The sequence below is a fragment of the Taudactylus pleione genome, unplaced genomic scaffold, assembly GCF_031769625.1.
Source record: "Taudactylus pleione unplaced genomic scaffold, aTauple2 ptg000406l, whole genome shotgun sequence".
In the NCBI taxonomy this organism is placed as follows: Eukaryota; Metazoa; Chordata; class Amphibia; order Anura; family Myobatrachidae; genus Taudactylus; species Taudactylus pleione.
In genome coordinates this window covers 2179693-2197328 of record NW_028284808.1, presented here as the reverse complement: position 1 = coordinate 2197328, position 17636 = coordinate 2179693, and the positions used below count along the sequence as shown (strand labels likewise).

General features: G+C 43.0%; 1 protein-coding gene across 2 annotated transcripts in view; it reads left to right on the top strand.

The window, feature by feature from the left end:
* Nucleotides 1-10283, top strand: part of LOC148506410 (ferric reductase 1-like) — a 42866-nt gene extending 32583 nt beyond the window's left edge. For both annotated transcript variants that reach the window (XM_088446820.1, XM_088446821.1), the window contains exons 14-16: nucleotides 16-159; nucleotides 3986-4047; nucleotides 8632-10283. In XM_088446820.1, coding sequence (XP_088302946.1) covers nucleotides 16-159; nucleotides 3986-4047; nucleotides 8632-8724 — 299 coding nt within the window. In that variant the 3' untranslated portion in view covers nucleotides 8725-10283. The remainder of the gene's footprint in view (nucleotides 1-15; nucleotides 160-3985; nucleotides 4048-8631) is intronic.
* Nucleotides 10284-17636: the final 7353 nt, after the last annotated feature.

The window sequence follows — 17636 nt, the reverse complement described above, 5'->3', positions numbered from 1 at the left end:
TTCCTTCTCATACAGTGGCTGCCATGTTCCTGGGGATGGATTTGCAAGCTCTGGATCTCCCAGACCCCTGGGACACCTATACAATGGTCGGGTTTATATTATGGCACGTCGGTGTAGACATCTTGCTGGAAGTTCACAGCTTCTGTCTTCTGCGGAAAGGTAAGTTCTCTTTCAAAAAGGCCAGAAGAAGCCCTTACTTATTGCTTTAAAGTAATTGGCATATTTCAGTAAATTGCCAGCGATGCTATGTATAAAGGCTTCTTCTGTTACTTCAGAGGATATAAATATAACAGGTTTTTTTAGAACAATAAAATAGTGCCATCCAGTAATTAAATATTCCAAAAACACTGGTAAAACAAAGCAATCACTCTTACAAAAGTATTTCCTTGACAAGGGATTAAAATTGATTTAATTAACAAAACCAGCTTTACATAATTAAAAAAATTGGTTTAGTTGCAATATAGGTAAAGGTGGCCATGCACTTAAAGATTATCCTTCCATCCATCCAACTAGTTGCCTGTTTGGAATGAAATCTTGGTAATGTATGGGAGCAACTGCAATAAACTATTTGCACCCAAACAGTGGAAAACTTACCAACATAGTCGGTCAGACAGATTGGTTAAATCCATTTTATGGCCAGCTTTACAGCACTTCTTCCCCTCATAACCTGGGAAAAGGTTTCGTACATATTCCCCAATGTTTCAAAAATACAAAACCGTTTCACCTTAATGGTAAATTCTTGTAAGAATTGTCAGCCATACAGGGGTTACCAGATATGTAAACATTATTAATATAAGTAGATTGACGACTATTTTGCCAGCCACACTATTGTCATTGGCCACCACCTCCTGTCTGATAGAGACAGGATTCACTTCAAACACTTGTATGGCAGCCAATAAGTCTCCCTGTATTAATATTATTGTCACTAACTTTTATTTATATGGCAAGTGTCCATAGCATCATACAGATAGAAATTACATGGATATACAAAGAATTAAATGTACAAAGCTTTATACAGACAGTACAGGAGAATAAACAATCAAACAGTGGAATATTTAGACAACCAAGAGAGTCAAAGTTAATAAACAGTAGCCCCTAATGACATTGTGCCTGGGAAGAGCAGACAGAAAGGATCAGAGGTGCTGACTCACACTGGAGACGACGATAGTGCAGTGAGAGCACAGGAGGGGGTGGAGGGCCCTGCTCATGAGAGATTACTGTCTTGGGGACATTATATTTAAGTTTGTGAGTGTCACGACTCTAGGAAAATTGGCCTCCTGTGACGAATCAGACTCTGCGGGCTGAGACCGTGGTAGCTTTTCCTCATAGGAGAAATACGACTCGAATCTTAGTAGATTTTGTAAAGAATATGAGGCTTTATTTGAACAAGCAGAGGGATGTTGGGAACGATGGGTAGAATCAGAACCAAGAGTCCAGAACGATAAGAACATGAGTCTGTGACGGGAATGTAGCAATGTAGTAGGAGTGAGACGACTGATATAAGTGCATAAACTCCACAACAAGCAGGACACTGGTCAATAGATGCTGAGTTATCCTCAATAGACGGATGCAGGAATCCTGAGTCCGAGTCAGAGACGAGACTGGGATCCTAGGTCAAAGGAGGTGTATCCAGCTAGACTGTGACGTCTTTGGCTTGCGATGAATGTTGGTCTTGAGTACACAATGGTGCGTCGAACTCCAGATGTAGCACACTGAGATGTGTCACAGAGTTATGGACAGAATGCGCAGGAGTGCGTCTATAGGTGCTCCGGGTTTGTACCCCGAGTGGCGTCTTTTAGATGCTTCGGATTTTGTACCCAAAGTAGCGTCTTTAGGCATAGGGCGAGACACGAAGATATACTGGAAGCCAATGGACTAGACAATATCAGGAGCCAAATACTAGGACTTGAGAAGATGTTGTACAGGCACTGAATGAACGTCCATGAGTGGTTTATATAGGCAGTGCCTGTCGCTGATTGGCGGCAGTTTCCCAGCAGACCAGAGGGCTAGATCTGATTGGTCGATTCGACATTACATGGCAGAAGCAAGATGGCAACGCCCATGAACCGGCGTCCTCGCTGTTGGTATTGGAGGATGACGCATCACTGCGGGAGAAGCATCAATCAGTCCTGGAGCGGGAGTTGGAGAATGATAGGATCTATGCTCTGCGCCAGTGAACCAAAGGCCAGAGGTACGTAATGCCCCTGAGTGGGCCTTGCATCAGGGTCTGGCGACCACATTCCTGACAGTGAGCTGCATAACTTTAAACAATTCAAAGAGTATACTGTTGTTCAGGATTCCCTGCAGCACAACAGGATAAACATTAGTGCTCTATTAACTCTGCTATTAGTGGGTTGAGCGTTCATTTTATTCCCACAGCATTGGATGGTCTTTTAAAGCAATCAGGTATCTATTGTGCGTTTTTACTTGTGCACTTACATGTGACCTGTTTATCACAAATCCACATGTACACATCCATTTTTTTTCTTAATGAGTATCTCAGCTAGTATAACTATAAAATGGAGGTAAAACATTCCAACAACAAAAAGTGTGGTTAGATTTGCACTAGACTTCCATGGTATGCCTTCACGTGTAGGAATAACCACTTGCAGGGTAGCAATCGGTGCTAGAATATGGCTGTTAAAGACGTAGCATTTATTAATAGATAGTTATCTTTAAAGGGATTGTTGGATGTGGAAAATGCTTTAGGAGTTATACACAGGCTGCTGAGATTCTATCAAGTGTTTGCATAAGACCATGGATATAAATAGAATACATGAGTTGCAGCTAATTATATTGTTACCCAACAGTATATGCCATTCTATAATGCGCTATCACAGTATAGCACATAATACTTATATAATGTGTGGTCGGGGAGTTGGAACTCAGAAATTCCATGCTGTAGTAATAGTGACGTAGGGCCTGATTTGGAATTGTACACTAATGGCGCCGCAGTTGTGGATGTTCAAAAATATGCTAATGCAACAGCGACTGGGACTTGTACTGAGGCTCTCCCACCTGAGCTATTGCAGCTATCAGCAACTGCGTACACTTATACACAGCCTCGGACGCAGATCATGCAAACATCGTCTTCCTGAGCGAGTTTATGGCCACTTAGAATGGCGACCGTAATTGAGACCTGTTTCCTGCATACACGATCTGAGTTGGCGGCTGGTGCATGCCCATAATATGGTCCCGACACACCTATATTTTTCTCCTCGCTCCACGTTACCTCCCACACAAAGACACCTGCCTTTCAATCATTTCCTAATAAATCAACTGGGCTAGCGTATACGCAATTCAATCACCACGTGGGAATTGCGGCTGTGATGCATGCACAGTCAGCCTATAATCGCTTAACTGCGTAAACATCTGCATAGTATACAACTCTGAATAAGGCCCTTACTGTCAGAGCCAACAGTGCTCGCATTCAGTGATGGCACATGAATCATAACCAGTCAAATGTATTTATTTATGTTTCTATATAAAATTGAGAATAAAGCGTCCTTCTGTAGAAGTGGCAAATGCAGTTCAAATTGTCACTCGATGATCTTGATGATAATCGATGATAAAGGGGATGAGCCTGTCAACACTAAAATCAGTACAGTGACCGTAAGTATAGATGAGAACACTGCCTGTGTCGTATGATAATAGTAATGGTAATAGCAATGAATATTGGTTCAGCCCTACAATAAATCTGCCTTCACTATCCAGGCAACAAGTATTCACACCAGCCATATACAGTTTTTATTATTGTCATGATCATCTGAGTTGAAGGCACAACTTGCTCACTGTCACAACCCTAATTGTTTATCACTGGAGAATTCTGACTAATACTACATTTATAAATATACTAGCAGTTGTCCCAGGCATTGCCTTCAATTGCATGTGGACGTGCACCAACGCGAATACCTAGTTTTCTTTATCAGCCGTCCTTTTTATTATATTGATTCAGCTTTAACTTTATTTTATTTTTTTATAACAGATTCTAGAAAAATAGCAGAAGATCGGGTTGAAATTCTAAACCCCTCACAAAGTGAAAATGAGGTAGGTCTCCCCTTAACTGTAGTGTCAATAGGCTGCTAGGCCGTTTAGGCTGCTAAGGGTGTTTAGATGCTGAAGTGTTTAGATCTCAAGTGTATTGAACATTTAAAATCAAAATTAGCGTTATACCAGCGTTAAACCAAACGAAACCAAACTACAAGCCAGCAAACTACAGATGGACTACACTCAAGCTATACAGTGAGTCAACATAAACATCAAACTACCTCCTGCAGTCTGCATAACCTGCACTCTTTACACTGATCTCCCTGGTTTGGACACTGCAAAACTTTTCTTCTTAGCTGCAGCTTCAAGCATTGAAATTTCTGTTTCTGAAAAACATCTGAATGCACATCCCAAACAATGTAATTTGCTTTATATACACATGATTGCCCTGTCTAAATGTACTTATTACCAGTGTATTATTTACTATTCTTTATTTGACTTTTATTTCTCCAACACTACTTACCTACTCTCTTCCACTACCATACCGCCATAATACATTGCCTAATTGTCTACCTCCCCTCTAATACCTGCATCCTCTTCTGTGCTTCCCTGCCTACAGTACCTCCTATTTGCTCACTTGTCATCCTTTGCTCTCCCTCAACCCTGTTTCAGCCACCATGCCTCCTTGCCCCTGCCCCGTACCAACCATCTCCACCGGCTTACACCTTCCCCTTAGATCTAGTCCACACTCCCACACACACAACCCAGACAATCTCATCCACATATCCCCCGTCCCCTCCCTCCCATTTTCTCGTGCCCTCTGGAATACCAGATCCGTCTACAATAAACTGGCCGCTATCCACGACCTCTTTATTTCCCACTCTTTAAATCTTCTCACTATCACTGAAACCTGGCTCTCCTCCTCTGACACCACCTCCCCTGCTGCACTCTCCTATGGGGGCCTCTCCTTCACCCACTCTGTCAGACCTGACAACCACCAAGGTGGCGGAGTTGGCATCCTCTTATCCCCCAACTGCACCTTTCGCATTATCCCACCTGAGCCCTCCCTTTCTTTCTCCACCTTTGAGGTCCATTCTATCCGTCTCTTCTACCCTATTCATATCCGTATTGCAGTCATCTATCGTCCCACAGGCTCCCCCACCCAATTCCTTGACAACTTTGCCGCCTGGATTCCCCACTTCCTCTCTGCTGACCTCTATAATCGTTGGTGACTTTAACATCCCTATTGACATCACAAATCCTGCATCCACCAATCTTCTTGCCCTCTCCTCCTCCTTTGGACTTTCTCAATGGACCTCCGCTGCTACCCACTGCCTCGGCCACTCCCTTGACCTAGTCTTCACCCATATGTGTGCTCTCTCTGACTTCTCCAACTCTCCCTTCCCCCTCTCTGACCACCATCTACTCTCCTTCACTCTCTCAAGTCCTCCACTCCTCCCCTCACCCAAAGCCACCATCACCAGATGCAATCTTGAGTCTCGAGACCCTGCTGTCCTGTCTTCCTCACTTGATACTCTCCTTTCTCCTCTATCAATCATGGCCTGCCCTAACCAGGCAGCCTCCTTCTACAACATCACCCTCATTTCTGCACTTGACTCCGTTGCCCCCTCCTCCTCTGTCCCCCTCCGTCAGTCCAAACCCCAGTCCTGGCACTCCAAACTGACCCGGTTTCTCCAAAAATGCTCGCGCACAGCCGAGCGCCTTTGGAGGAAATCTCGCTCTTTGGCGGACTTCCTTCACTTCAAGTTTGTCCTCTCTTCCTACAGCTCGGCCCTCTCCCTCGCCAAGCAATCCTTCTTCCAGTCACTCATCTCCTCTCAGTCCTCCAATCCCCGCCGCCTCTTTGGTACTTTCAACACTCTCCTCCGCCCCCCACCTCCACCCCTTACATCCTCCCTCACTGCATTTGACTTTGCCTCCTTCTTCTCTTCCAAAATTGAGGCAATTCGTCACAGTATATCCTCCAATATAGCTGCTGCAACCCCACTTCCCCTACCATCCGCACCTCCCGGCCACCTCATCTTGTGCTCCTTCAGCCCCACCAGGGGTGATGAGGTCCACTCTCTCATCTTGTCCTCTCCCCCTTCCACCTGCCCCCTTGACTCCCTCCCTTCTCGTCTTCTATGTTCCCTCTCCTCCACTGCCTGCTCCCACCTTGCTCACCTTTTCAACTTATCTCTCTCCACCGGCATCTTTCCCTCATCGTTCAAACATTCTCTTGTCACACCTATTCTAAAAAAAAACAACCTCAACCCGTCCTCACCTGCCAATTACCGCCCCATTTCTCTTCCCCCTTTTGCCTCAAAACTACTTGAGCGGCTTGTCTACAGCCGCATCACCAGCTATCTCTCTGACAACTCCATCCTTGATCCTCTCCAATCTGGCTTTCGCCAACGTCACTCCACTGAAACTACCCTGGCCAAAGTCACCAATGACCTGCTTGCAGCCAAATCCAGGGGCCACTTCTCTCTGCTCATCCTCCTGGACCTCTCTGCAGCCTTTGACACCATGGATCATACTCTCCTCCTTCGCACCCTTCAGACCTTTGGCATCTCTAACACCGTCCATGCCTGGTTCACTTCTTACATCACCAACCGCTCCTTCTCTGTGTCTGCCTTCGGCTCCACCTCCCCCCCTTCCACCCTTCCCGTTGGTGTCCCACAGGGTTCTGTCCTGGGCCCACTGCTCTTCTCCCTGTACACTTCTAAACTAGGAGAACTCATCAGCTCCTTTGGCCTCCAATACCACCTCTATGCCAATGACACACAATTATACCTCTCCTCTCCTGAACTCTCCCCTTCTGTCCTCTCTCAGGTAACCAGTTGCCTTTCTGCCATCTCTTCCTGGATGTCCGAGTGCTCTCTGAAGCTCAACATGGACAAAACCGAACTCATCATCTTTCCCCCTAATAGAGTCTCCACTCCAACCAATCTCGCTATCATCTCCCCTGTCCCCCAACTTCGCTGCTTGGGTATCACTCTTGACTCCACCCTCTCCTTCACACCCCACATTCAATCTGTGGCTCAATCCTGTCGGCTCCAGCTATGCAACATCGCTCGTATTAGGCCTTTCCTCTCCTAGAATGCTACCAAACTGATTATTCATTCACTAATCATTTCTCAGCTTGACTACTGCAACCTTCTCCTTAATGGCCTCCCACGTTGCCATCTTGCTCCCCTCCAGTCTGTTCTCAATGCGGCAGCTAGACTTATCTTCCTCTCCCGCCGTTCCACTTCTGCTGCTCCCCTCTGCCAAAACCTGTACTGGCTCCCATTCCCCTACAGAATCCTCTTCAAACTTCTCACTTTCACATACAAGGCCCTTTCTAACTCTACTGCTCCCTACATCTCCTTACTCATCTCCTTACATACTCCCTCCCGCTCACTTCGGTCTGCCAATGACTGTTACCTTTCCTCCACCCTGGTTACTTCATCTCATGCACTTATCCAAGATTTTGCTTGTGCAGCCCCCCTTCACTGGAATGAGCTCCCTCGCTCGATTAGGCTCTCCCCGACCTTGCAGAGCTTCAAACGTGCACTGAAAACCCACCTGTTCATCAAAGCATACCCTTGCACCACATAACCGTCACCAAGTCTCTGGCCCTCCTGCCTCAGTCATCTCTACCTCGCCTACTAGCTGCACTCAGGTCCCCCTCTACAAACTCATGCCTCATGTCATCTGTCCGTTTCCCCTCTCCCCTAGATTGTAAGCTCCTAGGGGCAGGGTCCTCCTCCCCACTGTCTCACAGCCTTCTTCTCCAGCACTTCTATGACAGCCTTCACCTTCCCAGCTGTATTGTGTATGGAGAATTGTGTTGCTAATTGTTACTTGTGCTCTGTTTATAAGTTGGTCACTGTATTGTAATGTAATGTTCTGTGTACCCTTTACTGTATGTACGGCGCTGCGGACCTCTTGTGGCGCCCTATAAATAAAATGTAATAATAATCTAGATATACTTGCTATGACTATTTCTAACTTAGCATAGCACACACCATGACATTTGTGTTCTGGTAAATGTTAGAAAATTCGGTATTTTGCCACCATTCTCTAGATATTGCTAAGTTATTTAGCAACTTCTGAATCATGTCACATACTGCAAAATAAAATTTTTAAAGTAACTTCTTAATGATCGCCACTGGGTGTGGTACTTGGATGTTTTAATTCATTTTTTTTCAGGAGTTAAATATTTTTTACATAATTATAGCTTTCATATTGTTATTACCTGGTACATCAAGCAAGCTATAGTGTCATGTCAACTGTCCTTTTTAGGTGCCAGAGTCCTCTAGCACCTACCTTTTGGCCATTGGTATTAAATGCAAAACAGACAGAGGAAACAGATTCAGGAGACAGACCAGTAATTTATTTATATATATTTTGGTTAATTTCATGTTGAGATTAACTATAATAACATGGAAGTTACAATGTTCTCAAGTGTGCTTTTTTGTGAGTATCACTTCTCACGTTGGTAAAATAGAGACCTTTTTAGCAGGTCTGAAAAAAAATGAGCTTCATTGCCTGTAATTCACATAAACGGCAACAGGGGGCAGCTGCTGCCATTTACTCTGTAACTTTGGGAGTTACGGTTTGTATTGTGTGCTAAATGTGCTATTTTTACCTTTTCAGGGCCACACCTTCAAGAAGATTGTGCTGACTATATACATCTGCGGAAACTTTGCCTTTCTGATAACATTCTTGGCTGCAATCAACCAGATTTAAAGCACACAATTGGAAAAAGAGCCTTTTTTTCTGCTGTTCAGGCCTGTTGAACTATGCAATATCCAATATGAGCAGTAGATATCTCAGGACATTGTCACCAAAGTTGAAGAGGAAAAATAATATAATGCACCTTAACTCAGAGGGATATTTTTCTTCTTACTATTATCCTCTTTTTTTTATTATTTTTCTCCTTTTTTGGTGCCTTTAAAGTTCATACAAAAGCACATAGTTTATTAAACACTATTTTCTTAGATTAATGGATATTCATTGACAGACTTTTGTATATTTAAAAATGGATAGTTGTTTTCTGAGCTGGTGACTTTTTAAATTTTTTAAACTGGTTTAAAAAACATAATTTGTACTCAGAATCTGTTTTTTCTGAGGCAGAGGTTCCCAACTACAGTCCACAAGTGCAGCCCCTATCCTTCGCAGTCCCAGTTTAAGGCTATTATTTCATGTTTGAAGCACTGCTCAAGTCATTTCTATGCAAGCACAGATGCCCTTAAAACCTGGATTGGCCAGTGGGCTTGAGGACTGTAGTTGGAAAACACTGCACTACAGGTACATACTTGCAGGGGTCATAGCACTGCCTGTAGCATTTGAGGTCCTCACATCTGCCGGCTGTTTCAATGATTCCCCAATCAGACCGTAAATGCCAATCGGCGACCATCAATGATCTCAGATCTGACAGGGAATAGGTGAAATTCTACATGTTAAAAAACCCTGATTTGCTGATCCCAATCATATTTTGGTTGGGATCGGCAAATCAGTGAAATCCACTATGCTGGACTATGTTGCAATTCACCAATGCCCTGGCATCTGAGGATCGGGGAATTGTCCCAAACAACACAGATGTATGGGGGGGCCTTTAGTCAGAAACCAGGGCTTGACTAATGCAGTGTACACACTGACTGATATATTGGCCGATCAATTGATCGGCCAATATATTTGCTGCATGTCGGCCAGTGTGTACCAGCGATATGTCTGTGAACGGCGTAGTTCGCAGACATATCGCATTAGCTGTGCTTCACAGCCGATGGACAGAGATGTCTGCAGACATATCTGTCCATCGGCAGGTGTGTACGCGTACACACACAGCTGCAGCCGCGGGGAGGGGGGCCCCTGCCTGCCGGGACCCTCTGCAGCATGCAGATGATGGTGGTTCAGTGTGTATGAACGACCATCATCTGCAGATCACTCGATCTGCAGATAAATCACTTAGGTGTGTATTATTATTACCAGTTATTATTACCAGTTATTTATATAGCGCACACATATTCCGCAGCGCTTTACAGAGAATATTTGTCCATTCACATCAGTCCCTGCCCCAGTGGAGCTTACAATCTATGTTCCCTATCACATGCTCACACACACACACACTAGGGTTAAGGTGTACCCACCTTACCACCAAGAGCTGGGTAACTGATGCATCTAAAAAAAAAAGATTGCAGACATCTGACTTTTAAATAATATCTACTGATGTCAATGATTGCATATTTTCTCTGGCTTCTTTAAAGTTTCTGCTGGGTTCTACTGAATTCTACCATTGCAATTTTATATACATACATATTTTATATATACATATACAGTATGTGTGTGTATGTATGTATGTATGTGTAATATATATATATATATATATATATATATATATATATATATATATGTAATGTACGTACGATATATACTCGTGTGTGTGTGTGTGTGTATATATGTATGTGTGTGTATATATATATATATATATATATATATGTATGTATGTCACCTGTTGGTACTATTAGATACACTCTGTACATTTATGAGAAGCAGAATACCATGGGACCTACTAAAATTTTTAAATAATATATTCTGCTAATAAGCAGTCACTAGGATTCAAACTGGGGAGATAGCTAGTTTCTCAATGTCATTAATAAAATAGTAACGCCTTTTCTCTGCCCTCCTTCTCTGTAGTGCAATTTACCACCAGGACCATTAGTATGTACAGAGGGAAAATGTACTGTGATGATTGTTTGTGGACATTGATACAAAAAAAGGTAATAAAATCATGACATTCTCTTGGAGTCCTAGGAATACATTTGTATTCATTTACATCAATTATTTAGCCAAGATAAAATTAGAAACCTATATGTGATTTTTGAGAGTTTGCCACTAAATTTAAAGCGGCAATCAATTAAAAGGCTGGTTTTGCGTTGTAACTGATTGCTGCTTTAAATTTAGCTGCAAACTTGCTGAAATCATGCCCGTTCTTTCATCACAGAACCTATTACAAAAACTGCAATGGTGCCCTGCTGATAATGGTTCAGTTTGGGAGTAGTAATTGTGTTTTAACAAACGCTATGGCTTTTCAAAAAATATCTCTCGCACATAATGAACTTAACCATGGAGAGAGGTATAGTACCAACTAATCCGCTAACTGTCATTTTTAAAACACGGGTCTATTTACTAAGCCTTGGAGAGAGAGAAAGTGGACGGAGATAAAGTACCAGCCAACCAGCTCCTGTCATTTTTCAAACGCAATAAACAAAATAATAGTGTGACTCAAAACAATAGGCACTTGAAAAAAAAAGATATTTAGCAATATTATGATCCTGTGTAGAAGAAAATTGTTGGCCATGATGAGAGGTCTGAAGTATCCTTCCCATCTGATTCTTCCAATATACACGTGATACCATAAAATATATATTTATATATATGTGTAGTAAAGTTTAACACCCCAACAAGGACAACTAAATAAAAATTAAAATGAAAAAAATTAAAAGCTCTTTCAAGTGTGGCAAGTTCATTCAAAAGAAGCAGGCGTGCTCCAAATCACACTGGATAGTGCAGATTAACACGTATCAAGGTTTCTTTTTCCACCACTGTGTTTTAGAGACGTATATAGCCCATACCAAAGAATATTCCACCAAAAAATAAAAAAGGAGGAAGACTATATGCAGTCCAAAAAAAAACAGTTTAAATCCACATCCGATTTATTGACATAGTAAAAAATATAATGGGAATGAAATGATAGTTTATTTTTTTTAAGCCATTTTCTTTTGATATTTTTATACTGTATCATTTTATTCCCATTATATTTTTTACTATGTCAATAAATCGGATGTGGATTTAAACTGTTTTTTCGGACTGCATATAGTCTTCCTTCTTTTTTATTTTTTGGATCTGATACTCTATGGGAGAAATTTAAGATTCACAGGGGTATTCAATTTGGAGCGAAAATTTCGGAATCTGCGATAAATTATTGCTGATGACGTAATTTTCGCCGATTTCAATTATCCCGTATTCAATTTCATTGACTTTTCGCAGGTTCGAAAAGTCTTTGAATATAAACGGGGATAACTTTTCACCACTGAATAGGTGGCGAAAAAAAGTGCAGAATTGGGGTTTAGGGGGTGCAGGCTTAAAAAAAATAGCCTGCACCCCAGGGAATCACATTTTAAAAAGAACTCTGTCAAAAAAGTTTAAAAAAAAAATAGGGACACCACAAAAAATTAATTTCAAAATTGGGGTGAAAGAAAAAAAAAAAAAGGAAAAAAATGTTTAAAAATAGGGAAATAGGTTCAGGGCTATTCTGCAAGTATGCGGCAGGTGTTTTCTAGAATAGGCTATTAGCGGCAGGTGCATTTTTACTGATTTTTTTTTAACAATTACTTCAGGGACATAAAAATATGCTAGTGCCCATTTTCATGTACTCTTCTGCATCACTTCTTCAATATCGGAAAAAAAACACCTGCCGCGGCTATTTAAAACCCCGATTTTCATTTGCAGGCTAAAACGGGGGTACACATAGTGATCCCCCATGATTTGAGAGCTTTAGGGGAGTCCTACAATTTATTCCAGGTAAATCCCGTTGTTTTTTCGCCGATCCTATTTCGCCGGCTCCCGTTTTCGTAGCTTTTTAATTGAATACGGGGATAAAGCAGGCGCGCGCCCGATACTTTATCCCAGGAAAAGCTCCGATGTGGAGCGAAAAGTCCAGCATGGACTTTTCGCTCCCATATTGAATACCCCTCATAGAGACAAGGTATCACTTGGACATTTATAAAGAAACCTTTTATACGTTTGAAATCAGCCACACTAACCGTGAGTGGGGTACGCCCTTTTCTATCCATGGAGCTTCTCTAAAGAAACCTTGCTGTGCTTAAAAATTATAGCTTAATAGTGGGGTACACCATCCTATTTCTCTTTGTGGAATATTCTTTGGTATGGGCTATATACGTCTCTAAAACACAGTGGTGGAAAAAGAATCCTTGATACGCATTCATCTGCACTATCCAGTGTGAGTTGGGGTACGCCTGCTTCTTTTGAATGAATTTTCCACACTTGAAAGAGCTTTTCATTTTTTCACTTTTTTTCTTTTTCATTTTTATTTAGTTGTCCTTATTGGGGTGTTAAACTTTACTACACATATATATATTTTCTATTTTATGGTACCACGTGTATAGTGGAAGAATCAGACGAGAAGGATACTTCAGACCTCTCATCATGGCCACCAATTTTCTTCTACACAGGAACATAATATATTGTTAAATATCATTTTTATTTTTTTCAAGCACCTATTGTTTTGAGTCACACTATTATTTTGTTTATTGACATTTTATTTGAAGTTTCATGTGTTGAATCATTGTATGGGCTGCTTCACCCATACGCCATTCACCGAGGGTTCGTTTTATTTTTACATTTTTCAAACACAGCCTGTGACATGGCAGTTAGGAGTTGATCTGCTGGTACCTTATCACCGTTCACTTTATCTCCATCCAAGGGTTAGTATATAGACCCTACAGCATGTAAAGTGATAGTTAGGAGCTGATTGTTTGGTACTTTATAGCGCTCCACTTTATCTGTCTCCAAGTCTTGGTACATTTGGCCCAGGGTGTATTTTGTTTAATAGAGCTCTACAGATTGTGTTGTTTTTTTTATTGTGATGTGTCAGTAAAATGTGTTTCTTTTTTTAACAGAAATAAAATTTATAACGTTTATTGGGCTCTGTTATGCATTATGACTGATCAATAAGTGTTTTCAATGGTCCATTTTCAACAAGAAGTTAATTAGCATATACTACTCAGGCAGTACTGGTATTTACCTATTGCAGTATGTGGTTGAGCTGCAAGTTACCTATATCACTTTTTGTTTCAGTGTTCAAATCATGATAGTGAGTGTTAGACAAGGGCATAGCTACAGCATGTACAGGGAGCGTGGCTGCTATGGGGTCTGGGCCAGGGCCGTAAATAGGGTAGTGCGGCTGGTGCCCTGGCACAGGGCACCACAGGTCAGGGGGCGCTGTTTGGACCTGTCAATTTTCTGTTTATTATCATTCTCACTTGTAGCTTCCTATTATTTCATCCCCAGCATCTCCTGGCCTCCCCTATCTCTTCCCTGACCCTTCCCCATGAGGCTATGACCCTTTTTTGGGAGCATTATGTACCTATTTGAAAAATGGGGGGCGCCAATGCTCTTTCTGGCACAGGGCACCAAAAAGTCTAGTTACGGCTCTGGTCTGGACCCAACCCTTTCCCTGCAGTGACTTACACGGCCATCTCCTGAGCCCCAGCTTTTCTATGTCACCAGAGTGCTACTGCAAGGCATCTCCTGTTACTGGCCCGGCCGCCTCCGCCTCTCCTAATCCACTGATTTATAACTGAATAATAGCCTTCTTATATACCACGTTATATCGTAAACAGTTAGGATTAAGTAGAATATATAATCTTAAAAAAATATACTGTATAGAGTTTTTAGTTTTATAATACTTAGGGGGAGATGTACTAAGCCATGGAGGGCTGGATGCATGACACATCGCAATCGTGATGCCATACATCCCGTCACTCTTCGCATGCATGCCAGCGTTCGTTACGCCAGGATGCATGAACAAAATCACAAAGGACAGCTCTCCCGATAAGAGCTGTCCCTTACCAATGAGGGACTTTCGGGTCAATGACCCATAAGCCCCTCTTGCGTCCTTTTGTGCATGCACAGATGGACTAACGCACCGCGCGGGGTGCTGGGAGGAATCCGATTGGATCCCTCTCGCAGCACTCTCCGAAGAGAAGCCCATCTGTAGATGGCATTGCCCACTGCATCCGAGCCCCGGAGTGCATCGCATTCCAGGGCTTGGTGCATATGAGAAATGCGATCAAACCTGCATTTTGGGGGTTTGAACGCATTTCTCCCCTTGATGCATCCCGCCTGGAGAGAGATAAAGTACTAACCAATCAGCTCCTAACTCATTTTACAAATGCAGGGTGTAAAGTGACAGGAGCTGATTGGTTGGCTTTATATCCTTCCACTTTATCTCTCTACAATGCTTAATACATCTCTCCTTTAAACTGGGTGCACACTGAGCGATATGTACCCAGCCGAGATGTCTGTCTGACGGGTCAGCATATCGGATCCTGGGTATACATCAGAACGATGTAATGGACGACAGAATGCAGAATGATCACTCGTTCCGTCCTTCGGTACATTACATGGTGCCGCATGTGATGGCAGGTTTGATGTGCAGCACATCAGACCTGATGACGTCACATGCGGCTGCGGGAGCGTTCCTATTGTGTAGAAATCACTAGTGAATGAACACACAATGCTAGCAAATGAAAAAACAAGGCCAGTAAATTAATATGATTTTTACACCAGTAAAAGTAGTCAATAGATCTAATTTAAGATTATCTGCACTAAAATATAAGATTACTGTATTAAACTTGAAAATGTTCATTCACTGGCTGATTCATCCTACTATATGCTAATTAGGGGTGAGCGGGTTCGGATTTCTGAAATCCGAACCCCCCCGAGCCCCCCCGATCCGAGTCCGATCCGAGTCAGGCTCGACTTTTCCCGCCTGACTCGGATTCTGAAATCGAGGCAAAACGTCATCTTCCCGCCTTCCGAGTCTCGCGGGTTTTGGATCCTATATAAGGTACCCACGTCGGCGCCATTTTCTCACTCGGCTGTGGGCAGTGAAGAGGGAGGGTGGGAGTTAGGGCTGTGTAGTGTAGTGTAGTGTAGTGCTGCTGTTGTCCACTACTTCAAAGTCCATAGGGGCTGGCTGTGTTGTGCTGTGCTGCTGTTGTTAATAGGGGCTGTGTCCACTACTTCAAAGTCCATAGGGGCTGGCTGGACTGTGTTGTGCAGTCAGTTCTCCATAGGGGCTGTGTCCACTCCAAAGTCCTGTGCAGTGTCCCAGTCCTAAAGAGGTGCTGTAGTGTTGTCCAGGGGGTGCTCTGTCCATCAGGGGTGCTCCCCCCAAGTGCTAAAAAAATAATATATTTTCTGTGTTTGTGAATTGTGTGCGCAGTAGCCGCACGTGCATCAACAAAGTAGTGCCAAGCGTGCGCCTGTGTCATAAGTAAAGGGCCGGCTGGCTTGACCGTTAAAGGGTGCTGTAACCCCCGAAAGTACACTCCAGTCCAAACCAAAAAAAAAAATATTTTCTGTGTTTGTGAATTGTGTGCGCAGTAGCCGCACGTGCATCAACAAAGTAGTGCCAAGCGTGCGCCTGTGTCATAAGTAAAGGACCGGCTGGCTTGACCGTTAAGGGTGCTGTAACCCCCGAAAGTACACTCCAGTCCAAACCAAAAAAAAAATTATTTTCTGTGTTTGTGAATTGTGTGCGCAGTAGCCGCACGTGCATCAACAAAGTAGTGCCAAGCGTGCGCCTGTGTCATAAGTAAAGGGCCGGCTGGCTTGACCGTTAAGGGTGCTGTAACCCCCGAAAGTACACTCCAGTCCAAACCAAAAAAAAAATTATTTTCTGTGTTTGTGAATTGTGTGCGCAGTAGCCGCACGTGCATCAACAAAGTAGTGCCAAGCGTGCGCCTGTATCATAAGTAAAGGGCCAGCTGGCTTGACCGTTAAAGGGTGCTGTAACCCCCAAAGTACACTCCAAACCAAAAAAATATATATTTTCTGTGTTTGTGACTTGTGTGCACTGTGGCTGCACGTGCATCAACAAAGGAGCAGCGCCAAGCGTGCGCCTGTGTCCCATAAGTAAAGAGCCGGCTGGCTCATTTCTTAAAGGGTGGTGTAACCCACAAAGTGCACTACTCTCCAGCAAAAATAAAAAAATATTTTCTGTGTTTGTGTGCGCTTTAGCCGCACGTATATATATCAATATAACATAAATGGAGGACCAAACTTTCTCTGATAAAAATAAAATAGGGAAAGATCAAGAACCACTTCCTACTAGTGCTGTTGCTGCTGCTGGGAGTTGTTCATCATCCCAGAGAGGAAGTAGGAACATCACTACTTTTACTAAACAATTGACCCTCCAACAGTCCCTAGCGATGAGGATGAAGTACGACAGCAGTCATCCTGAAGCAAAACGTATAACTGAGGCCTTGACTGCTATGTTGGTGTTAGACGTGCGTCCGGTATCCGCCATTAGTGCAGTGGGATTTAGACAATTGATGGAGGTAGTGTGTCCTCGGTTCCAAATCCCGTCTAGATTCCACCTGCATCCTCAAAGCAGCAGCGACAAGCGTGCGTCTGTCTGTTAAAGGGTGGTGACACCCTCAAAGTGTGCTACACAAACAATTAAAATATTGTTCTTTTTTTTTCTGTCTTTGTGAAATGTGTGGGCTGTAGCCGCACCTGCATCCTTAAAGCAGCAGCGACAAGCGTGCGTCTGTCTGTTAAAGGGTGGTGACACCCTCAAAGTGTGCTACACAAACAATTAAAATATTGTTCTTTTTTTTTCTGTCTTTGTGAATTGTGTGGGCTGTAGCCGCACTTGCATCCTCAAAGCAGCAGCGACAAGCGTGCGTCTGTCTGTTAAAGGGTGTTGTAACTCTCAAAGTGCTCCAAAAAATCAAAAAATTTTTTTTAATGTGTTTGTGACTTGTGTGCGATGTAGCCACACTTGCATCCTCAAAGCAGCAGCAACAAGCGTGCGTCTGTCTGTTAAAGGGTGGTGACACCCTCAAAGT